Raw genomic sequence first — 24,524 nt, 5'->3', positions numbered from 1 at the left:
GCCTGTGCCCAGCCCTGCCCCAGCTTGGTCACACAGGCACACAGAGAATTCTTTATGCCTCTTTATTCTCAGTTTCGTCAGCTCTTTATAAAACCAGACCAGAGGCAGAGAGGCCCATCGAGAAGGCTCCCTTCCCCACCCCCAAGCTCAGCCAAGGTCTAATGGGTCGGCCTGCTCCCTGTGGAGGAGACTCTGAAGGTGGGGTTGGGGCAGGGGGAATTGGGAGCTGGGCCAGGCCTGCTGGGCCACCCAGTCCCCCTGCCAAAAGGGGAGCTGGGCCTGGAGAGGGAAAGGAAGTAGAACCAGTCCAGCACTCTTGAGTCCCCGGGGTTCTCCTTCTGCTGACATTCTAGGGCTGGGACTCTGGCTGTCCCTGAATCACCCACCCCCATAGCCCCACCCACCTTCTACATCTGTTCCCCCACCCCCACCCTGTCCTCCCTAAATATATACAAATGTACAGGGGGTTCCACCCCTGCTAGGGTGGGCCCCTTCCTCCACCTCCCTCACTCTCTTCCTTCCCTCCCCTCCAGCCCTCCCTGGGCACCAGCCTGAGGGTTGGGGGGGGGGCGGACAAGAACCCTTGTGCAAAGCAGCTGGCGCCAGAGCTGGTGAGAGCCTGAACTGAATCCCCACCCTCCCAGTGAGGACCGCCCTCTGCCCTCTCCCCCTTCCCTCGGGCTGCCCCCAGGCCTTGTGTCCCAGGAGGGAGGAGACTGTGGGGGATACTGGGAGGGTTCCCAGACCCCTGGGTCTTTTTAGACAGCACCGTCCTAGCAAGCAAAGTCTTCAAAGAGGCCTCCTCGGGGGCCAGGAGGGTGGTGGTGGTTGGGGAGCAGGCCGCTGCCTCCCCCACCTTCAGCGCGGCCCCGGCTTGGGCATGGACTCTGCAAAGTGAAGAGGGAGTGAGACATGGAGAATGCGAGCCAGACTCCTGGGCCCCACACAGCCAGCCTTTCCTTGTGCCCTGGGGCAGGGGATACAGCCGAGCTCTGACAGGCTAGGTCAGAAGTGGCAGAGGCCTTCAGTCCTAGGAGAGAGCCCTGGCTGCGCTCAGCAGAGCTCACCCTCACCTGCTCCTTCAGCTCCTGCAGCCCCAGGGTGGAGATGCCCCCGGTGGAGGTCCGCAAAGGGGTCTTGGGACGACGCCACACCCGCTTCAGTCGGTCCCAGGACACCTTGGGGTTCAGGGTGGGGGGACAGCAGTGGGCTCAGGAAACTTGGTAGAGGAGAAGGGCAGGCCTCACCGAGGCCCACTTTGTAGGACTTGCTGCCCCAGCAAACCCCCAGGAGGACTCCCTAATCCTCCCCGCCCATCCCTTTCTCCTAACTCCTCAGCACCCTCACGCCTGCCTTCCAGCTGCTCAGGAGACCCTAGCCCAAAACCCCAAGCTTGGCTTCATGGCCAGGCCAGCTGCACCAGGAAGCCTGTACTGCCCCCTTGCTTCTTCCATAGCCCCTCCTCCCACCCTCCATACCCCCTCTGGGGGGGTCCCTACCAGGCCCCCCATCTCTTGCCTCATAGATGTAGTCCAGGATCTCCAGTAGTGTGAGGATGCTGGCCCCAATGAAGAGGCCCATCTGTCCCCCGAGATCTCCTGAGGAGCATGAGATCAGGTCAGAAGCACTGGCCAGGCCGATCCCCACTTCCATCCCCCCGGAACTGGGTCAGGGCGGCATCTCACCCAGCAGGGCTGACAGGCCATAGGCTGCTCGCTGCTCCATGGCCTCGGAGGTCAGGGCTTCAAAAAAGACATCAAGGACCAGGAAGTTCTCCCTGTGGAGACAGGAGGCAGAGTGTCCCTGTGGGGCTGTCTTCCTGAGGAGGCGGCTAGCAGGGACATCCCAGGTCCAGCAGATCCTGATCCGAGGTCCCCTGCCCCAAGAAGCCAGCGAGAACCACCCTCAGACTCCCAAAGGCTGTGAGGGGAAATTGTCCTAGATCCTTGTCTGCTTCATATTCTGAGGGTTAGCCAGGAGCCTGGGAAAGCAAAATAAAACTCCTGGGCCTGAAGGAGTCCCTCCTGCCTTCTGCTGTAAAGCAGCAAATGCCATTCACTCCACATCATCGCAATACCTCTCTAGAACTTTCACAGGCTCCCTGTTGACCAGCAGTTCACCCCCAAATTCTTTTTCCAGACCTCCAAGACTGCCCATGATCTGTGCCTTCTTGGCCAGATTGCTTTCTTATCTGCTTGTCTCCACACAGCCTTCCTACCGCTCAGGCTCATCTCTATACGATCCCACACTTCTCTAGTCGGGAGGCCTCCCCCATCTCCTCTTACACACCCAGTGTCCTCCCCCAGCTTCCTCATCTGCCCTGCCTGGTAATCTCAGGGGAGGCCTGACGGTCGGTACCACACATGGGTACACTGTGGCGGTACACACACTGTTTCAGGAGCTTTGTGGTGTAATCATCTCTGTCCCCAAGGACCCACACCGTGGCGCCCGGGCACCCACAGGATGCTCAGCATTTGTAGATTGGCTGCAGGGGACCAGACCCAAGGCTCAGTGAGTCCTCTCCTGCTGGCTGGCCACCTGGTCCCTCTCCCTTAGGGCAGCATTCCCTCAGTGTGCATTTAATGGCACCCGGATTGCTGGGGGAGAAAGACAGCAGTGGGTGGGAAAGCAACAGGTGGGTACAATGAGAGAGAGAGAGAGAGAGAGAGAGAGAGAGAGAGAGAGGTACAGGCTGCTTCGGAGCTCAGAGGAAAGGCATTTGGATCAAGAAGGGCCTTCCTGGGTGGCTCAGTTGGTTAAGAGACTACCTTTAGCCCAGGTCATGATCCTGGAGTCCTGAGATTGAGTCCCACATCAGGCTCCCAGCTCCATGGGGAGTCTGCTTCTCCCTCTGACCTCCCCTCTCATGGTCTCTCACTCTCTCTCAAATAAATAAATAAAATCTTTTTAAAAGGGGGGGGGGGCTCCCTGGAGGTGCCTGGGTGGCTCAGTCGGTTAAGGGCTGTCTTTGGCTCAGGTCATGATCTCAGGGTCCAGCAATGGAGCCCCACGACAGGCTCTGTGCTCAGCCTGGAGCCGGCTTCACCCTCTCCCTCTCCCCTTCCCTGTACTCATACACACACTCTCTCAAATAAATAATAATCTTTATTTTAAAAAGAAAGGGACCTCCTTGGCGGTGCGGACACAGGATGTGACTTGGAGGATAGGTAGGGATTAATTAGAGGATAAAGGACTGTGAGAGGCATCCGCGCAGAAGCCTCGTTAGTAAGAAAGACGCAGCCCACTCCCAGTGTGCACCACGCTCCGGGCCTGTGCCTCCACCACGCACGCGCACACACATGCACAACACGCACGCGCACACATACCGGATGTAGGTCTCATTGCGGTTGTACTTCCTCGCCAGGTACCGGGCTGAGCCCCTGTTGGGGATCCTGACCATTGAGATTTCTTTCCCGTAGCGAGTCAGGTTGCAGGGAGTAGGGCAGAAACACGGGCCCTCGGAGCCCCCTCCCAAGGAGTCTGCAACACAGAGGCACCAGCTGCAGTGGGGGAGGGCGCATGGCCCCGAGGCCCACTAGCTGCCCGGAGAAGGCACGTCCACAGGGAGGGCCTCTAGGGGCCACCCTGGCACTGCCTAGGGAAGACTCTCTGGGGGTTCCTTCCTGGACCAGCTTCAGACTACCTAAGAAAGCGGGTGAAGGCAGAAACCCCCAGCACCCTCCTACAGGCTTATCCTTCTGTGTCCCAGCCCCCTGGGACCAAGAAGTCCTCATGACTCAGACAGAGGACACAGCCCATCCATCAGAGCTAATCAATCACAGGAGGGCTCAGACACACATGGGGCTTGGAGAGGATGCTGGATGAATGGAATTATATGCCTGCTTTTACGTATGCTGACGGATGAGTGGATGGACAGATGGGCAGAAAGACAATGCTGTGTTTAATATGCTGGATTTTCTTGGGGGCATCTTGGTGGTTCAGTCAGTTAGGCATCTGACTCTTGGTTTCAGCTCAGGTCATGATCTCATGGGTCTGGGTCTGTGCTCTGCAGGGAGTCTGCTTGAAGATTCTTCCCCTCTGCCCCTCCCCCCACTTGTGTGCAGGAGCACACACACTGTCTCTCGCGCTCTCTCTGTCGCTCAAATAAAAAATAATCTTTCTTTCTTTCTTTCTTTTTTTTAAATTTTTTTATGTGACAGAAAGAGAGAGATCACAAGTAGGCAGAGAGGCAGGCAGAGAGAGAGGGGAAAGCAGGCTCCTGGCTGAGCAGAGAGCCCGATGTGGGGCTCGATCCCAGGACCCTGAGATCATGACCTGAGCCGAAGGCAGTGGCTTAACCCACTGAGCCACCCAGGCGCCCCTCTTTCTTTCTTTTTTTAATATGCTGGATTTTCTGTTCCCCTCTTCAGATTCACTCTTCACTCTCCTCCACTTTTCTCTGTGCCCAGGAGGCAGGGCTCTCTGCCTGATGCATCAGCTGGACTCCCTCATCTTCTGGCTTTGGGTTGGGTTGAACCAAGGGAAGAGACCCCAGCAGGGGCAGAGGGGAACCGGGGGAAAAGATGCCAGGGCTTCCTCTTCACCAAGCGGTGGGTCAGCTGAGGCCACTCCCCCCTCTTGTAGTCCTAGCTCCTGTCCTCTGGGACAGCCACAGATCTCTGGGCCCCAGCGGTGTTCCTCCCCTTTCCCCGCCTTAGGCCTGCACAAGTTGAAGCTGCCCGATGTTGCTAGTTCTGTGGAGTTTCACCATCACTGTGGTTCCCACCTCCCTATTTCCACATCTGCCCCTTCATTAACTGTCCTTCCGCTGCCCCTCTGGCTGTGATGTGGTTGGGATATGGGACAGAGACGGTCTCCATGTGGTTCCACTGCCCGTCCACTCCCCACGGCCCCACCATCCGGAGGACTACAATGCCCTCCTGACCACTTGCCCTGCTTCTGCTCTTACTCCTGCCTTCCATTCTCCGCGGCTGATCAGCACCTTGCTAACTTCAGAGGGTGCTCTTGCCTTGCCTTGAGCCACTGTGGGCTTCCCAGAGCCCCCTCCCCTCTTGCTGCCTACTCCTGTGTTCTCTGCCCTCCAGCAGTGCTGACCTTTCCCTGCCTCCCCAAGCACATTCTCTCCAGCTCTCTCTCTGGCCACAGATGTCTAGCACAGAACTGTCCCCAGGGCCTAGATCATGCCCCCTGCTTTTCACCAGGCTGACTTTTTCCACACCCTTCAAGTCTCAGCTAATCAATCACTTCCTCCAAGGATCCTTCTGCCTTCCCAGGTGGAGCTACATGCCCCACCCGGGACCCTGTAGCACCCCTGAGTTTCCTGTCTGCAAGGACTAGCACCGGGCCATCGTGCTGGTCCACAGCCCCGCAGGCCGGGAAGCTCCATAAGGACAGCCTTTTGTTCCCACTCTCACCTCCAGCACCAGACCAGCCTTGCAACGTCTGCAGAAGAAGGAATGGATGGACGGGTGAGAGAATGAGAGAATCACAGCCCAAGTGAGACCTAGGGACCCATGTGGTTTGCCTTACCCACACTGATACTTAGCCGTGCATCTCTCCTCAGACACAGAGAGAAGTCCTTTCGCTTTCCCAGAGAAGGTGAGCTCATTGGCTGAGCCACAACAGAAAGCCCAGCCCTTCACTCCCAGTCCTGGTTTTCTGCACCCCCTCACCCTGCTGCCTCCACTTACCCAAGTGTCCACACCTGCAAAGTCCTCAGAACCCCTAGAAGTATGGGATAAGGCTCAACCCTGGGAAGAACCATCCCAGGAGAGACTAGGAGGAGGGGGGCCAAGGCAGAGAGGAGAACAGTGGACAGAGATGAAGAGGAGGATGATGGAGAGGCAGGGGAAGGGAGAAGGCAGCACGGACCCAGTGTGTGGTCGGCACACTCGATGTAGATATTCGGCGGGCAGATGGTCTCATTGCCTGAAAGGAGAGAAGATTATTCCTGGAGTCTACGGTTCCACCCCCTCTCCCCCAGCACATTCCCAAATGTGGACACACACCTGTGTGCATGCACACACAAACACGTATGTCTGTACATCCCTGTACATGCATGAGCTTCTATGTGCTTGTGCATGTATGCCTAAAATGCAAACATATGCACACTTGCATGCACATGTATACACACACACCTATATGCGTGTGTTCAAGCACACACACACAACCCTGTCCATAAACATATGTATGCATAGATACATATTAACACGGCCACAAGCACGCATGAGTGTATTCCCAGATACACATGTGAAAACACGTAAAATCCCGGACAGGGGCACCTGGGGGGCGCAGTCTGTTACCGACAGACTCTTGATTTCAGCTCAGCTCCTCATCTCAGGGTCATTAGATCGAGCCCCCATGCAGCTCCATGCTCAGCAGGAAGTCTGCTTCTCTCTCTCTCCCTCTGCCCCTCATCCCCACACTTTCTCTCTCAAATAAATATATAGATCTTTTTTAAAAATCTCCAACATACATGCATGCGCTCACAGGAGTACAGGCAGGCACGCATGCCGCAGTGCACGTGCTCGTGCACAGGAGCAGCATTCCACCCAGGGAGGTTCTGGAGCCTGGCGGGGTGGCCTGGATGGCTGGCGGGAGGGGTGGGTGCCCACCTGGCATGTGCACCATCCGGCAGTGGCAGCGCTGAAGCACGGCCTCCTTTTCACAGCGCAGCCGGCAGGCAGACACACTGTAGGCTGAGTAGCCCTGAAGCTCGGGCTCCCGGAGCCCATTCTCCGCCCGGCAGTTGCCCCAGGGCTGGGGCAGATAGGTCAGCTGCGGGGGGGGGGGGCACATGGGGTCATGCCTCAGAGTCCCACCTGGCCCTCCATTGCCCACAGCTCCAACAAAGTCCTTGGGGTGGGGGGGTTGCTGATGGGCAGTGAGCTTTTGGAGAGCAGGGCCGGTGGGCATCCCCACAGTGCCCAAAGACCCTGCCTGATGTCCAACTCAGGGCCCAACTGGAGATTCTCACCCGCTGTTCCTGGCAGGACACAAAGGTCTGGAAGCCTGGGGACACACCAAAGCCCAACTGATGGATGTAGGGGGGCTCCTCTTGGCTATGGATCTGCACCCGGATGCCAGCCTCGAATGATGTCTCATCTGCACAGTGGAGATGGGAACCTTTGGAAACCCATCCCAGCCAGAGGGCATCTCTCTGGGTGCCCCCAAAGTGGCCCACGTCCCTTTCCCTGCATACTTGTCTCTCTCCAGATGGGCAGGTATTCCTCCTGCTGGATGTCCAACATGATCTCCAGGCCACTGCCCATGCCCCCTGCCCGACTGGGCAGCGAACTCTGTGGATCAGCGTTGAAGGTATAACACTTCCCGTAGCGAGTATAGACCTGTGGGTGAGAGAGAGGAGGAGGAGAGGAGATGAATGGAGGGGCTAAGACAATTCCTGAAGCTCAAGGTTCCCTGTGCTGTGAAAGGGCCTGGACACCACTGTCCAACAGCAACCATTCTGCAGCCCAGCCTCTTCCCCAAGTGCTATCTTTGCTAGTGACATCTTCTCTTAGATGATTAAGCGGCTTCTCCAATGTAACCTATCAATAACAACTCCTTGCTATCTTCCCAAACCCTGTGCCCTCCCCAATTAAAGGGCCCCACCGTCTATCCCGTTTCTCAAATCGGAATCCCTGACACTTCCCTCTCCCTCACCCCTGCATTCCATCCAGCATGTGCACCAGGTGATTCTACTTCTGGAACCTATTTAGAATCCAACCACTTTCCTTCCATCTCGTGCCCCGCCCCCTTTCACCGCTGTCTCCCATCTGGCCCCATGGTCAGCTTAGCTGTCTTAAAAGAGACTTAAAAGACTCTGCTTACGTGTCCCCTCTTCAGACCCATGCCCATATTACCACATACACTGGGTATTAAGTGACACCCTCCATCCATCAAGGTGTTCCTCCATTTGCTAAGTCCTTATCAAGACCTGAGATGATCTTGTGTATCTGTTTGTCTCCTTGTCCAGTGTCCATCTCTCCTTCCACTGAGGTTTATGCCGCACAGGAGCAATGAGCTTGTCTGGTGTCCCCAGCCCTGGCCCAGTGCCTAGCACAAGGGATGCTTAGAAGCAGTTACTGCCGCGCGCAACGAAGCTCCCTTTCCCCGTGCGGAGAGTTCCCCATCATGGACACCAGATGGCGCTGGCGCCCCGGAGATGGAAGCTGTGGCCCAGCCAGCCCAGACTACGTTGGAGCGTTGGGGAGTAGCTGGGGAGGGGAGTGGGGGGGCGTGGTCAAAGGAGAGGCGAGGCAAGTTCCCCGCTGCCAGGCTCACCCCACAGAGACGAGCCCGTGGGTCAAACCCATCACAGGCAGCACCTTCCCTGGGGGCAAGGGGTCAGTGCACTCAATCACTCTCGCGCTCCCCCTCCCCTCTTCTTGGGAACATTTCGCACTGGTGAAAGCTGGGAGAAAAGGAAGGGCCGTGTTGGGGAAAAGCTATCCTAAATGCCTAGCTTCAGAGAGACGGTGTAGAAGAGAGAGGGGCTGGGTTGGGGGCAGCGGGAGGGAGGATCTCTGAGAACTGGGGGCCTGGGGCATCCTTACTGGGGAGCAGTGTTAAGTGTCCCATGCCCCTTAGATTAGTCAATTACCCGGTTGACACTCTCCTCTCACAGCCCTCTCACACTGTTCTTCTGTCACCCAAACACCCTGTCTCTTGGTCCTCAAACAAAAATGGGTGCATAACAAGCACCATGCAATTTACAAAACATGGCAGCGTCAACCCCCACCCCCACCCCACTTCAGGAACTCAGCAGCTCTGGTGTGGATAGGTGTAATTTTTTTTTTAAGATTATTTATTTATTATTGACAGACAGAAATCACAACCAGGCAGAGAGGCAGGCAGAGAGAGAGAGGAGGAAGCAGGCTCCCTGCTGAGCAGAGAGCCCCGATCCCAGGACTCTGGGATCATGATCTGAGCCAAAGGCAGAGGCTTTAACCCACTGAGCCACCCAGGCATCCTGGATAGGTGAAATTAACTTGTTGCTTATAGACCAGGAAAGGACTGCTCAGAGAGGTGATGTGACTTGCTCAAGGTCACACCAGCAGTCACCTAGTTGGTGGGAGAGATGGAATTCATCCAGTCGCTGGACTTGAGCTGTTCCCAGAACCCATTGCTGGCAGCTGCCCTCCTGCTCAGCCAGGCCCCAGCCCCTTCTCAGCCCCGCCCAGCAGAAAAGAAGCAGGAGTGTGTCTCTACACCCATCTGTCCCCCTTTCCTCTCTTCCTCCTTTCCTTGCACTACACTCCTGTACACCTTCCTCACTCTGTTCTACAGATTGGCTGCCTCTCAGTTCCTCTTCTGTTCCACCCCTCCTGCTCTGCCCCCTCACCTGATTCTGGGTTCCCTTCCTTGGTCCCGTCTGGATCAACCCTGTCCACTCTGTGCTGGGGCAGGAGGAGGCACCACTCAAAGTCCCAGAACATTTGTTGTGCCCAGACACTAAAGCTAGAAGGCTTCACATGCTCTTTCCCATGGGATCCTCACAACCACCCCAGATCCCACAGCTGAAGAAATGTAGGCTCAGAGAGGTGGGCTGATTTACCAAAGGTCTCCGAGATCACTGCTTCTCAAACTTTAATGTGTGCACAAAGCACCAGGGGACCTTGCTAAAATACAGATTCTGATTCAGTAATGTGTGGGATTCCACATTTCTAACCACCTGCGGGTCCCTCGACCACACTTCAAGTAGAAAGACCCTAAAGGAACGGGTGAGAGTCCAGTAAGACTGCTCTGCTTTAGAACTGCGCTCTGGCCTGTCACTGGAGGGAGGGAATCCCAGAAACCCCATCTCAGGGTGCAAGATTCCTGGATCCTCAGTGATGGAGAAAAGACATATGGGGCAAATACATAAGTAGAAGCCTCAAATCTCAAAGCACCACCCTCTTCCTACTTAAAGCCAAGAAGACGCTGGAATCTCTTGCCAATGCAGCCAGTTGTGAGTGTGTGCTCTACTTGAGAGGCTGAATACAGCCTGGGCTCTGTGGGGGACTGGCTTAGTGAGCTGCCGCCCACCTCCACCTACCCCGCCTGGGGAGCACTACCTCCGCTCTCCCTGACCGCCAGGAACCATCACGGTCTCTCCACAGCTTGGCCCAACCCATGGGACTGTGGCCTCCCTGTGGGCGTTTACTATCTTGGCTTGCAAAGAGCCCAGCACAACTTGTAGAAGGAGGCGTGTGGTGGAGGGAAGGAGTGCCAGGTGAGCCCTTCCAAAGGCGCTATTGTGTTTTTTTATTAATTTTCTCCTTTGAGCCTTCCAGAAACCACGCGATTGTTGCCTCCATTTAATGGTGAGGAAGCTCAGAAAAGGAAAATGACTTGGCTAAGAGCAGACAGCCAGTAAATGACAACAGAGATTCAAACACAGCTGAGCCCATCGCCAAAGCACCCAAACAGAGTGAGCGCTTGTAAACACCGGGCAGGTATTCTGGGAATCCGTGGTTCCGGCAGGCTCCTGACCCTGGGTGGGGCTGGGCAGCCTCCCTTCCTAATACCCCCAACATGTTTGCACAGACGCATGCTGCGTGACCCGGAGCCCAGCCCCCTGCAGGGCAGAGGTGACCAGGAAGGTTTGGACTACAGTGACTTTGCGGGGGTGGGGGGGCGGGGGGGGGGTGGTTCCTGCCTCCCCCCCCCCGCCCGCCCTGCCCTTGAGGTGGTGGTGCAGAGCAGCCTAGGGAGGAAGAGCTCTGGGTCAGACGGATATACACCACAGGGAACAGACAGGCCGGATTGGCAGGGCCACCTGCACCGCCCAGGTCAGGCCTGACTGCTGGGCAGAGCAGAGCGTTGCCCGGAGACGGTCCCTGGGCCAGGCAGGCAGCGGCGGGTGGAGTTGACAGCCCCTAAGTGGCAGCACTCTGGCGGCGGCACAGCCCATGGCCTCTTCCGTGGAGACGGCACGGCAGCTCTGCCTCGAGGTCCTCTAGGCTGGCCGCTGCTCTCTTCCCCATGGACTGGCCCAGGAGCAGGCTATGTGTACAGGAGAGTCCAGGGTCCAGCCACAGAGAGCGACAGGGGCTGGGCCACCATGTGCCTTTGTGTGCTGAGGGTCTGTCTCCAAAAGACCCACCCTCGGCCTCTGGGTCCCCATCTCAGACCCCCACCTCTTCCTTTGGTCTATCCCCCCCCCACCCCACCCGCAGTCTCGCTCACTGCCTTAGCTTCCGGGTCCACCTTCTGGACCCAGGCTGAACAGCTTCTGGATGGGAATCTGTCTGTGCTCCGTGTGGGCTCTTGAACTCCTCCGTGACCTTTTTCTGGCCAGCCCTCTGCCTGTCCCTCTCAGAGCACTTTACCCTTTCTTGGACTGGGCTCTGGCCTGGGTTTGCCTCCCTAGTCTCTGTCCCCTGATCTTGGTGTGTATCTCAAGGCCTTTCTCTATTCTCCTGGCCTGGCCATCCTCAGCATCTGAGAAATGATGCATCTGGCCTCTGTCAGCTTGTCACCCTAGCCTGTCTTCCTCTCCCATTGGCCTGGCTACCCCCCACCCCCATCCTCTCTGTCCCCTTGACCTCTGCATCTGCATCCTCTTTATCCTTAGCCTGAATCCAGTCTCTGTCTCTTGTCTTCCTACTAGACTTTTCCTGGGCCTGATACTGCCCCTATCAAGCCAGGAACCACTCCCCAGGTGTGCTTCCCTCCTTCTCTCTGCCCTCTCCTCCAGGTCTGCCCCAGACAACATCAGAGCTTGGGAGAAAGCCATCCAGAGCTCCCCACTCTGAGCAGTGGCTCCTCTCAGCCCCTCTGGTTCCATCTATCCGCAGCCCATTTCCCCAGAAAGCTCTCCTTGGCTGGCTGGCTTGCATGTGCCCCCCTCCGCCCTCCCCACTCCTCATCCTCCCTGCAGCCACGGAGCCCACTGGAGCCCACGGGGTTAACAGGCAATTAGCAGGGCCAGGGCTCAGAGCTGTGGGGGAGATAAGAAGCAGCCCAGAGCAGCCTAGAGCAGCAGACAGAGCTAATCCTGGAGCTAATCTGCGGCCTGGACTTTTATCTCCACTGCCTTCTGGGTACTCTGCCTCTGCTAAGGCCCTGGCACCTTGCCCCTGACTTTTCCACAGTAGCTTCATCCCCCCACATTCCATTAGCCCTCCCCTGATGTGGTCCAGCCCCAGGCTTTTCGCAGCCCCCTGGAATGAACTCCCCTTAACCCTACAGGACTCTCGAGTCCACAGGAGGCTGTGGAAGGCAGTGCCTCTTCTCTGGTCCTGGACGAAGGTGACTAGCACAGCAGGTTGAACAACTCTTGAACAACCCCCGTGTTCAAGTTCAAAGCCTCTTGCTTCTCTATCCTCACGGGGTAGGAAGAAAACACCAGCTCAAGAAGCGTGGAGTGTCTATACTGGGCCTATAAAGGCCAAAACAGAAGCCTAGTCCAAGGGCACAGAGGAATACAGGGCAAATTCAGAGCCAAAGTCCAGTCCCTCTCCCCCAACACTCCCCTCTGACCCCCCAGGGAGTCAGTGGGCCCTGGTGCCAGCCTCAGCTCCCTGCCACGGAAGCCCGTATAACCTCAGCTAATAAAGTGATTGGCCTCTCTGGACCCATCTGTCAAGTGGGACTAGAAATTCTTTTTTTGGGGGGGGGGCGACTAGAAATTCTTGCCTGACTTTTTTTCACGGTGAGTGTAAGGAGTGTAGGTAAAAGGCGTCTGCAAAGTTGAAATCCTACACCCGAGGCCTCAGCAACAGCAAGAAGGGTGTGGTCGAGACCAATAACCCGGGGCAGAGATAAACCACTAGAGGTGGTACTGGTGATGGACACACATCACATAGCTTCTTAGCTTGGGGAAAGGAGCTCAGATTTTCGAGTCCCACAGAACAGGGTTCAAATCCTGGCTCTGCCACCAGCCTCAGACAAACCCCCTTGGGTGCGGGTGCATGATTTAATCTCCCTGAGCCTAGGGTTGCTCATCTGTTAAAGGGAAGTGGTAATTTCTCCTCCTAAAGTTAGTCGTGAGGATGAGATAAGTTCAGAGTGATGCGTGGTGGGGTGTTCAAGGAAGGCAACAGGCGGTAACATGGGGTGGAGATTTGTGAATGGAGCTTCTTGCCAAATGGTGCAGCTTTTCTCTCTCTTTTTTTCTAATATTGACGTATACTTGACATTGGTGCAGCATTTTGATCTTGGATTCCCAGTGGTCCCATTCTTAGGGCACCCTGCACCTTGGTAAAGGCTCTCTCAGCAATCTGTCAGAGCGGACCCCCCCACCCCCACCCCAGGGCTGAGATATGGCTCCCCTACGAGCTGGGAAGCTGCACTCAGGCCAACGGGTCTGTTGTTCACCCTGGTTCACATCTGGGCCACGCCTTCACTGTCTGTGGCCTTCGAGTTCAGTCATTTAACCTCTCTGATCCTCCATTTCTCACCTGTAAAATGGGAATAATAATAGGCACCCTTCAGAGGTGTCCCAAGGAAAGAGATAATCTACATAAATAATAGCAAGAGCTAACATTTATTTAGGGCTTACTCTATGCCAAGCATGGCCCTTATATAAATTAGCTCCTTACTCCCCACAGAAACCATCTACGGAGGTCACTTATCCCCATTTTATAGACAAGATAATAGAGGCCCAAAGAGGGTAAGGGACCTGGCAGGGTCCCCTCCCACAGCTCAGCAGGTGCCAGCCCATCTGGAGCCCGAGGCTGTGCTCCTACCCATGTGTGATGATACACACCTAGGTGCTCAGGACACGGCAGGTGTTCACACAACATCCACGTGTCCAACACTATTGGCTGAACCTGGGCACTGGGTCGCACCATTCAAGGGGCTGGGGATGGTTCAGAGAACCAAACAGACGGTCTCTGCCCTGAGGGCCCTTGCTGTCTGAATACAGAGGGATTCATTTATTCAAAACGTGTTTATTGAGCCGCCTACAGTAAGAGGCAGGTGAACAGCGGTGGGGAACAAGACAGACCCGACAACTGCAGGTACAGGCAGATCATTACTAGCTGTGATTATTGCTGTGATGGGGCGAGGTGGGGGGCGCGGAGAGGACCAGCACAAGTCCTCTGACAGTGGGACAAGAGCTGGAGTTGAGTTGGAGAGGCAATCTTCTCGGAGCAAGCCCACTCACCCCCACATGAAGGGCTTCAGATCGTGCCACACGGCGGAGATGAGGAGAACGACACCCCTTCACACCTCCCCACCCCGCCAAGGAGGCCTAGCCGCCCCCCCACCACACCCCCACAGCCACCCCGGGGCTTTGCCCGGCGACTTCCTCCCCAAGGTTGTTGCGCTCCTGCTCCCAGCCGGGGAGGAAATCCCGGCAGTGTTTGTTCAAATGTAAATGTGTGAGCCGTGGTGGAAGAGAAGTAGCGGACGGCCTAGGCCGCGTGACTCCCAGCTGAGGTCAGGCCAGGAGCGAGGAGAGCTTGGGGGCCCGCAGCAGAATGCGAGGATTCCAGGCGCGCGTCGCTTTTCCACGGGAGAGGAGAGCGCGCGGCCTCCAGCACGCAGGTAAATAGGCAAATAGGTAAATAGGTCCCAGGTAGCGACCACTTAGGCCTTAAACCCTAGAAAGTCATTTTTCCAGGCGGGAATGTTTTTAATTTGTAACGAAGCCCTTCCCTGGCATTGCCGCCCCTCGATGCAAAGTTATTCGTTAGAGTTGTGTTGACACAGTGGAGCGAGCACACACCCACTGCCGGGCGGGAGTTCCCGGGCCAGGACCCGGGGGTGGCGGGGGCGGCGGTGGGTTGGTGGGTGTGCGCCCCCACCCCCCCCGCACACGCTCGCGGGCGGCCCGGCCCGGCCCACCCGCATCCGGGGTGCCGCACCCAGCGCCGCGCGCTCCCCGCTGCTCCCTCCTCCCTCCCGCGGGGCAGGCATCCATCACCGCTCCCGAGCGCCCTCCCTCCCGTCTCCTCCGGGCGCCTCGGCTCTCCTCCCTGAGTTTGCCTCATTTGCATTCCCCCGGCTCCCGGCTCCTCGGCAAAGTGACCTCCGCACACAGCAGCGCCAGAGGCTTCCACCGCGGAGGGAGACACTGCCTTCCGCCGCCCGCCGCGCCCGGGGAGGGCCGAGGGGGCGCGAGCCCGGACGACCGGGCGGGGGCCTGAGGAGGCGGCTCTGCGGGGGCAGCTGGCGGGCTCGGGAGCAGCGGTAGAGGCCCTGGGCCCGAGGGGCGCCCACTGAAGCTGATGGGATATGAACCCGCGACCTCAGAGCCTACGCGGGGCGGGAGTGGGACGTGGAGATCAGCACCAGGCTCGCGGAGCTGTGCCCCAGAAGGGGAACCCCTGTTTGGAACCTGGGGCTCCCCAACACCCCGTGCCCCCCGCCCCCGCACCGCCCCTGGAGAGGGGCCAGCCCTAATGGGCAGTCGCCCAGGGGTCTCCAGTCCCCCTGGGGGCCTGACCAGACCCCGCGCCGGTCCCCTGGCCCGCCAAGCCGCCTCCCCTCCCCCCACTTGGTATTTACACCTTTCACACATTTGTAAGCTATTATCCTGTCCACGCTTAGTCACCGCTGAGCCAAGCGCCACGGATTTAGCTCCTTTAATCTTTCCTCCTAAATCAATCCTCCATTTCCCCTTAATCATCCCGTGGCTCCTCTCTGAACTCTCTCTCTCGCTGCTGCCTCGCCTGCTGCAGCCGATGCCTGACTCTGGAACTGTTCCCCCTCCAATCCCAAACGGGTGTCCCAAGGGCATGGTGAACATTTGGGGGGTAGGCTGGCTTTCCGGCGCTGCCGGCCCCCTGCTTGGGAGCCAGGAGAAGTGCAGACACTCCTCCTCCACCCCCCTACCCTCTTTCTGGAAACACAGCACTCTGAACCTTCTTGTCTCCACCCTCTGGGTCTCTGTTCTCCTCCCGCCTTCCCAACCCCATTCCTCTGGATGGCTCCAAGACCCTAACTCTCAGGTCTCCTGTCCACGGCTCTGGCCGTCCCTACCCCTCTGCCAGCTGCTATAAGGAGGAAGCATTGCCGAGAGAGCCTGGAAGGCGGGGGAAACACTAACTCACCAGCCCCAGGAAGCCTCATCCCCTCCTCCAGGGTGCCTGTCCATCTCTTCCGGGCCACCCTCTCTCCACCCCGCATTTTCTCCTGTCCAGGGGGACCCACTGACTCAGGGACCTCAGCCCGAGCAGTCTCAAAGCTCCCCATCCGTAGTGCTCCCTGGGATGCTCCTGCCTCCCCGCCTCCCATCCCTGATCCTTTCTGCCCCCACAAGCCCGCCCTGCGGAGGCAGCCCTGCTGCCAGCCACAAGAGGGAGCAGGTCCGGGGAAGCAGAAGGGTAGGGGTGGGGGTCTAGGAAGGAGCACGGGTAGGGGAGAAAGAGGGAGGACAGGAGGGCGATACAGGGGCCATTTCTTCAAATGCTAATCAGCATCTTCCGGCAGTGCCACAAGAAGCTGAGCTGATAATGAGCCCAGCTCGGGGCTGATTCCTGATTAATGAAGAGGCCACAGGGCTGCTGAGTGGGGCTGGGTGGAGCACATCCCTCATGGCCCTCCCCGCTGCCCTTGCAGACCAGTCCTCTGTAGCAGTAACAGCCCCTGCCCTTGGATGCTCGGCCACACCACTCCGATCCCCCAGGTCACCCACTACACTGGCCAACGGGAAGTGGCCGTGCTGAGAGCGCCCCCTCCAGGAGGGCCTGAGGGTGGCAGCCGGCGCCCCGCAGGAGGTGGGGAGAGCATACTGGGTTCTAAAATTCAGGAGTTGTAGGTAGCCCTTGGAGTATTTTTTAAATCAGAAACATTTTTATTAAAATGATCAAGACTTGGGCTTCCCTGGATGCCCCCCACCAACACACACACACACACACACACACACACACACACACAAAACCTCTGGGCATCCATCCCTGACTGAGGGCTCTGGTTAGCTGGGGCTGAGGAGCAGCTGCTCCCCTCAGGGATAAGTGATCTTCAGTTTTGTTCAGGCCCCACTGTTCCCTGCTGTGTGCCCTCCACGACCTGACCTGCCTGGCTCCCCAAAGGCAGGACCAACCCTGAACTAGATGTTGAACTAAATGTTCTCAACATTCATGCCTCAGGAGGGTACGGGGCCTGAGGGGACAGAGGGCTGGACGGAGGGTGAGGATAAGAAGAGGTCAGCTTGCCTGCCCAGACCAACCCCGACGGGAAGCCCACCCCTTCTTGAGTCAAGGGGATGAGAGGCAGCCCTCAGCCCCTCTGGAGCCAGGAACAAAGGTTTGGAGTTGGCATGTTCTTGGGGGTAGCCCTCCCACAACCAAGGAGGCAGGACAGAGATGATCAGTACTGGTTTGACCACGCCAGGGACGGGGACAGGCTCAGGAGGCAGCTGGGATGGGCGGCAGGACTGCCGAGGATCTGGGGGCGGGCAGGGAGTGCTAGAGGGCCTCCCTATTTGCTTCTCCCTCTGCCTCAGAGCTGTCCTGGCTGGCAGCTGGGTGGGGCTGGGAGCGAAGGGAGGAGGGCAGGGAGGGGGACTGCCCAGCTGGAAGAGGCCTTGTCTAATTGTGCCTGATTAGTAGAGAGGAAGAGAACAGGGCGAGTGATTAATAGTCACGGCAGTCACCAGCTAGTGGGGAGGGAGGGCTGGGATGGGGAGGGAAGCCTGGGAGCCAAGAGGGGATGGAGGCCCACGGGTCCCTGGTCATCTGCCCACCTAGGGACTGCCTGGACCCCTGACGACCCTGCAGAGAGGGGCCGGATTCTACCTCTGCCTCCTCAAGGATTCTCCATGTCCCCCATGCTTCCATTTTCCAGACCACTAGAATGGAAGAGAAAAGACCAAGGTCATGTCCCACACCTAGGAAGAAAGGTCTGTCTGCTCATGTGGTGTTTCCAGACACCCCGATGTCCCCAGACACAGACCCTAACCTCAGCCCAGATCGGAGATGGCGGCACTTCCAACCAGAGCCCACAGCCACCGCCTCCCATCCTTGGACCCCAGCTGGAAGTCCTAGCCCTGCCCATTGAGGTAGTCTGAGCCTCATTCCTTGGACCATGGAGAACTACGCTGTCCCATACGGTTGCCCCTAGCCACATGTGACTGTTTGAACTGACCATTCCTTTTCCCTGTCACACTGATCCCCTGTCAGATGCCCCGCAGCCAGTGTGGCCTGTGATTACCCTGCTGGACAGTGCAGATATGGACCCCTTCCACCAATGCCCGAGATGTCCAGTGGGAGAGCACTGATCTGGAGAGTGTGTGTGCACACATGTGTGCACATGCAGGAATATTTGGGAGGGCTGGGTCACAGGACAATGCTGGCAAGCCTGCAATAGTGTAGGTGGGGTTCAAATTTTTTAGGTCTTACTACTGTATTTATTGAATATAGAAACTGTAGCTCATGGAGGCTTTTTGAGTTCTCCAAGGCCACACTGCTTTAAGGGGAAAGCCGAAGTTCAAATCCAGCCAGTCTGGCTTGGGAAACCACACACTTGACTGCCCCACCATACACTCCCCAGCTGAGAGGCGATGCTGAATTTTAGAGCCACCCTTGCATTTTACAGCTAAAGAAATGAAGCCTAGGGAGAAAGAGTGATTTCTGCCTTCTAGTAAGTGGGCAGACTGAAAGCAAGCCACAATGGGGAAAGTATGGATGGGGCTTGGAGCACCAGGGTGGGGGGGAGCAGATGGTGGTGGGAATTGGGAGGACGGGAGAGAACAGATAGGTGGTGAGAGCAGGAGGCTAGGTGGGCGTGGGTGGGTGGGGATGAGACTGAGTAAGGAGGGGGAGGGGAGGAGGAGAAGGGACCGGGTGAACTAGGTGGAGGGGAGCATGGGTGAAGCCTAGAGCTTCTCCCCTCTCTCTCCCCTTCTCTCCAGACCTCCCAGACCTGCCTCATGCCTTGAACCTTTCTAGTCCTCTTCAGCCCAGAGTGCCCCACCCCCCTCCTCTCTGAACTCAAGCTCTAACTCTTCCTGTCCCTCCTTTGGCAATTAATCCTGGCACCTCATGACACCGCCTGCATGGCCGGTTAACTCTTGCATGGTTGGTTAAGCTTCTGAGCATCCCTGTCTCTGCTCCACCTGGAGAGGGTAGGCTGCTTGAGGACAGGGACTGGGGCCGGGGCTTCCCTTCTTTGCTCTCCCCCCACGCCACCTAGCAGGCACGGAGTGGGCACGCAGTGCTCCATGTTGACTGGGTGAGTGACTGGGAGTCAGTGAGGGGGTACCAGGGAGCGTGGGGGTGAAAGCAATTGCAGTGGTAAGAGAAGCCGGGAGCAGTAGCTTAGGGGACTGGGGGAGGGCACGTTACCCGGAGTAAAAATAGGCTGGAAAATGTGACATTTATTAACTTGGATTCCGGAGGAAAGGTCACAGCAGAGTGGGGAGTAGGAAGGAGGAAACAGGGAAAGCAACAGAAAACACATTGCAGCCCCTTACCCAAGGCCTGTCACTGTCACTGACCATCTCGCTACCCATGCTCTGGGCAGGATCCTCGACACCTGGTCCCCATACCCATCTCCCTACCATTGATCCCCAGCATGAGCTCCGTGTTCTCACCACAGGGTCCGTTGTGGACCTCCTGTCCTCTGTAGAGATCCTATGTCTTCCTCTCTTACCCCTTCTCCCATCTTGCCCCACAATACACCCCCATCTCGCCCGTGGCCATGAGTCATGGCTGGCCATCCCAGCCAATAATCCCAGACCCCATTGTATTTGCAGCAGACTCAACTCCAGAAGGCCAGGTCCAAGGGAGAGTTACATTCAGCAAATGGGGGATGGGGTGTGGGCAGAAGGGTATGGAGTCTAGACTGGGTGGGGGACACAGAAAGCAGGATCAAAAGGGGAATTCCTGTCCCCCAGTGCTTGCTTTGGCCCTCTGCTCCTCTAGGATATGCCGCAACCCCAGAGCTGAGACCCACAAACTTCTCCCACCCTCCTCACCCTCCTTTCTGCAGCCCAGCATATGAAAAGGCCTGCAGGATGTCCATCCTTCTCATCTGCCCACCTCTGGATTCCCAGAGACTCCCTGTTCCAGTAACCTCCAGGCACCTCTCCCTTTCCTAGAGCAGGGCAGGAAGCCCCCTGATTCCCTCACCTCACTTCCCCCTTCCCCATCTCTCCCTCCTCTCTTCTCCCCTCCTTCCCACTAAGGTTTTGACACACTTCCCCTTTCCTTTCTATCCCCAACCGGGGCCTGAGATGCAACCTCCTGCTTAGGGACACAAAGCTCCCATTGATTTCTGCCCCCACAGCACCTGCTGAGACTGGGCTCTGCCTGCCCCCCCAACTCTGAGGGGTGAGGATGTCAGACAGAAGGGTCCCAGGGACCCCCAAAGGCCACATGCACACTCTCAACACCTCACCTCCTCCTTGGGGACTCCTGCAGTCCTGGGCTTAGGAGTAGTGATTTTTTTTTTCCCTAGAAGAGGGGTGTGTATCCGCACAAAAGCCCAGCCCGCCCCCCCCCCGACCCAGCAGTGTCCCTCCTTCCTGTCCCTTCTTCCATTTCTACCCAACTCCCCCCACATCCCATGGCAGGATCACCCAGAGGCTGAGGAACGGGTGGCGGTGCAAGGAGGCTTAGGAGGCCTATTAGGGGCATGTTTCCCGCTGATGCTGAGGTGGTGAGTGAATGGGAACCTGGGCAGGGGGCCGCTGGGCAGGAGGAAGGTGAGCCCCCCACTCCGGCTCCCATCTGTGGGGCGGGCCACTAGAGGCTGGCTGGAGTGGGTACCGTGTTGCTGCCACGTATATGTACACAATGCTGGAAGCCGACTGGGGACTGGGGACGGGCAGCACAAGCACCAGGGATGAGGGATACCCCGTGATCCTGGGCGAATGGAGCACTGGTGGACAGACACACAGACAGCACGCGAGACACACCCCCAATGCTCACAGCTGACTATGAGAGGGCAGCCTGAGCGGACACTTCAATGCCAGTGAGAGTGTGTGTCTATGTTCACACCCATGTGAGATGGCACCAGCAGTCCCCCACATGGGGAGCAGGGATTGAGATAGATGAGGGGTGGGGGGAGCATCTGGAGCGGGGGATGGCATCCACTGTGTGGCCCCGTCCTCAGCTAAGTGAGCACTGAGATGCGGGCACAGAGATGAGCTCTCGGTGTGTGGGTGTGCAGGTGTGCATGTGAGTGTCGTGACAGGGACCCTGAGTACAAGACAGGCAGTGCAGGAAACTGTCCCCAGCAGCAGGGCTGTGTGTGTGTGTGTGTGTGCGCGTGCACACGCACGCGTGTGTGCTGGGTCGCAGCGAGGGTGAACCAGGCACACAAGAGTGAATGAGTGATTCTCAGTGTAAGAGCCAGAGCCGGGCAAGGGAACAGCAAGACCCAGGAAATGGAGGGAGGGAAAGCGGGAGAAGCTGGAGGGGCAGCATGAAAGAGGGATGTGTGAGAGAGTCTGTGAAAGGGGGTGTGTATGAGAGACACAGAGACCGAGAAGAGACACTGGTACCCAGTGTACGGGAAGATCAAGATCTTTGCTTCCAGCTTGCCGGTCGGGCCAGCTCCCCAGGAGGCAGTCCTGAGTCCCTCTCTTGCTGGAGCCCCCCAGACACCCTCTACCCATCACCTTTGTCCAGTGGGGAGAAGAATCCAGTAGCCACAGAAGCAAAAGGGAACAACAGACAAGTGGGGGTCAGTTGCTCCAGCCTCGGCACAGGGCATCCCTCACCCGCAAGCTGCCTGGCTTCCGGGCTCCTGGGCCCACTCCAGTCACCACCCCGCCCCCCCCCCCCGGCCCCCAGACCTGGGCACTGCAGCAGCAGCAGAGTGGAGGAGAGGAGCGGCAGCAGCACCTGGGTAAGCCCATAGGAGCGTCCCCTGCTTCGTGGCCCGGGAAGCCAGAGGGAAACACCAGGCTTGAGGAAGACACGAGGCCAGCCGCTGGTGGTGGAAGGAAGGGAAGCCCCAGTGAGGATACCCCAGGGCCCTCCCTGCCCCACCCCCGCTCCCTACTAGCCTCTGGCCACCCCAGGCCAGGCGGCCTGCCAGCAGGACTTACCACAGAGAAGTTGCTGGTGGAACAGTGATGCCCACTGAAGTTACAGCTCTTGAGCATGTCTGCGAGCTGGTGGCCGGTGCGGTTGAGGATGTCTACCATGTCGGGCTCCGGGTAGCGCAGGCCGGCGGCACGGTGCCCATCCCGGTCCTTGGGGGGCAGCCCTGTCAGGTTGGCCAGGTGGAAGATGTCGGCGTCGCTGAGGGCCGAGTGCCGGAAGCGGTTGATGTTACAGAGGGTGACGGCCGGGAAGCCCGCTGTTGGGGCTGGCGAGGCAGGATCCATGGCCACCAGGTGAGGCCGGGTCAGGTAGCCCCGCGCCAGGCCGGCAGCCTGGTACAGGAAAGCGGCCAGTGAGGTGAGTAGGGCCAGTGCCCACAGGCTTCTGCGCAGTCCGTGGGGGCCTGGGCCACAGGCCCGGCCCAGCCCGTGCAGAGTGCTGGTGCTGGCAAAGGTGGCCAGGTCCCGGGGGGCTGCTGCCCCCTGTGCCGCCCCCAGGAGGCTTTGCTCATCCCCTGCCTCCTTCTCCTTGGGTTTCGCATCCTCCTCTGCGAATTTGATTTTGCACACAATCTCGATCGGCATCTGTCCCCGGCTGCTGGGACTGGCCGGAGCCTCCCTGCCCCTGTCCCTCCCTGGTTGGCAGACCACAGTGCCCGAGTGGCGGTGGTGGCAGCGGCTGCTCTTCTAAACTCAGGGCAAGCGGGAGGAGGACGGGGACAGGGTGGGGGCCTGAGGTGGGGGAGTCACTCCCACTCCCAGCAGCTCCGCAGCCCTGGTGCTGCCTGTGCTGCTGCTGCCTCTGCCGCTGCTTGTCTCTCTCCTCGATCGTCTCCTTGTGGCTTCCCTTATCAGCACCAGCACAGCTGTCAGCCCCTGCGTGTGTCCCTGCGAGCGAGCGAGCGAGCGAGCGAGGGAGTGAGCGCTGCTCCGCCACGCCGCGCAGCCCCAGCCACTCCGCTCAGCATGTGCTCCGGAGCCCACCCCATGCTTAATAATTCAGGACATGTCAACAGCGTTTCACCGGCGCCACTGGCTGCAGGAGCCAGGCCAGGGGCGGGGGGCAGCCCCCACCACTGGCCCAGGACAAGGATCGCCAGCCCCTGCCCTAGATCTCATTGGGCTGTCCCCAAACTCTTGCTACAGCCTAGGCACTCGTGGGGTCTCCAGACGGCCCCACTGCCAGGCCACCCAGGGGAGACATCTGCACCCAGAGTCCTCGCTCATTCTGCCACTTTTCGGGACCACGCCCCCAGGAAGGGTCAGCCAACTCCATCCCCCACGTTCCTGACTCCTGACTCCAGCGCCCAGCCACCACCTGCCCCCACTACCCCACTCAGAGCAGCTTCCAGAAACTCCTTGGGAGAGCCACTTGTTTGAATGAGGGAGGGGAGGGCAGAGGAAGCAGGCAAGACAGAAAAGGGGGCAACAGTGACTCCACCAAGATTCTTGGCTTCCTTGGAGCCTTGCTCCCAACTTCAACACCCACCATAACCCTGACTGCCCCGGGGCTCTGGCCGCCCCCTACCATCCCCCCAAACTCAGTCACTCATGGGTCTGGGGCAGAGGAACGCCCTGGCTGACTTGCATATCTGTGGCCACTGGGCTAATCCAAACATCCCAAATCTCTTGCCAGGCCGGGCTGGGGGTTGGGGGAGAGGGGGTGAACAGGCCAGGGAGCAGAGAAGAGTTCTGATGGGTGGAGGAGAGGGTGGAATGGAGAGAGAGGAAGAGCCCAGATGGGGATTTGGGAGGGAGGAGAAATGTGTGGGCTTGACCAGGAGGGAGTCCTATCCCAGAAGCAGAAGCGGAGGGTGACGGGCACGGTAGGGTGGAGAGAGCCCTGGCGTGGCTGTGGGTTTGCGGAGGAGAAGCAGGCATGTGGGTTGTTATCACAGGCAGGGGTGGGGCCCCTGTTGGCAGCCCAGGAGGAAATGCCTTGGTGCTCCTGGGGTTGGGTGGTCACAGTGAGCCGCTGGTGTTCTGGGGGGCCCATGTGAGAACGTGAGCCCTCACGGGGGGAGGAAGCCCTTGTCCCTAAACGAAAGGAGGGCGCTGATTAATCGGGGCGCTAATGAGCAGCAGGGAGAGGAAGCTCAGAGGGGCGGGGGGAGGCGGCTCCATCGATCCGAGCCGCGGAACCAGCAGCTGAAAAAAAAGTGAGAAGGAAATCGATCTGAGGGAAACGGCAGCTGCTGGGGATTAGAGCCCCAGGTCCACCCGTTGCCCAGAGGCCACCCCTCCCCTGCGTCAGGCCTGCCCTGCCAGTCGCAGCCCCCACCTGGACCCCGAGGAGGGGTGGCTACCCTGGGGAGCAGGGACTCAGTGCTCACTCTGGCTACAAGGCCAGGTCAGGCCTCATCAGTCACTGGTCACCCCAGAATGGAGCCCACCAACCCCGAGCCCCGGCCATGCTTGGCACCCTGCTGGGGTGGTCCCCAGCCTCTCCTCAAAGTAGCTTGCGGGGGTGGGGGGTGCTACGGCTAGGCTTCCCCAAGTCGGCTCCCCCAGCCAGGAAGAGGAGACCCCTGGGGTCAGGGCTACTTCTGGCAGCATCCCAGAGGGGAAAGTGGGGAAGCACAGGAAGCAGCTGCTGAGTTAGCAGTCAGAACCTCTGAGTGACCACAGACAGTGCCCC

General features: G+C 58.4%; 1 protein-coding gene across 1 annotated transcript; it reads right to left on the bottom strand.

The window, feature by feature from the left end:
• Nucleotides 1-64: 64 nt before the first annotated feature.
• ASIC4 (acid sensing ion channel subunit family member 4) lies at nt 65-24,524 on the bottom strand. The gene is made up of 10 exons (XM_047721096.1): nt 21,890-24,524; nt 7,163-7,307; nt 6,938-7,065; nt 6,576-6,738; nt 5,833-5,889; nt 3,327-3,480; nt 1,686-1,777; nt 1,519-1,598; nt 1,074-1,178; nt 65-887 (listed from the first exon to the last, which is right to left on the bottom strand). Exons 1-10 carry the CDS (start codon nt 22,469-22,471, stop codon nt 774-776), a joined length of 1,620 nt encoding a protein of 539 aa, XP_047577052.1. The 5' UTR covers nt 22,472-24,524; the 3' UTR covers nt 65-773.

This window comes from Lutra lutra, chromosome 3 (genome assembly GCF_902655055.1).
Source record: "Lutra lutra chromosome 3, mLutLut1.2, whole genome shotgun sequence".
NCBI classification, from domain to species: domain Eukaryota; kingdom Metazoa; phylum Chordata; class Mammalia; order Carnivora; family Mustelidae; genus Lutra; species Lutra lutra.
Note: the sequence above shows the minus strand (reverse complement) of the source record. Positions and strands in the feature narration are given on the sequence as shown.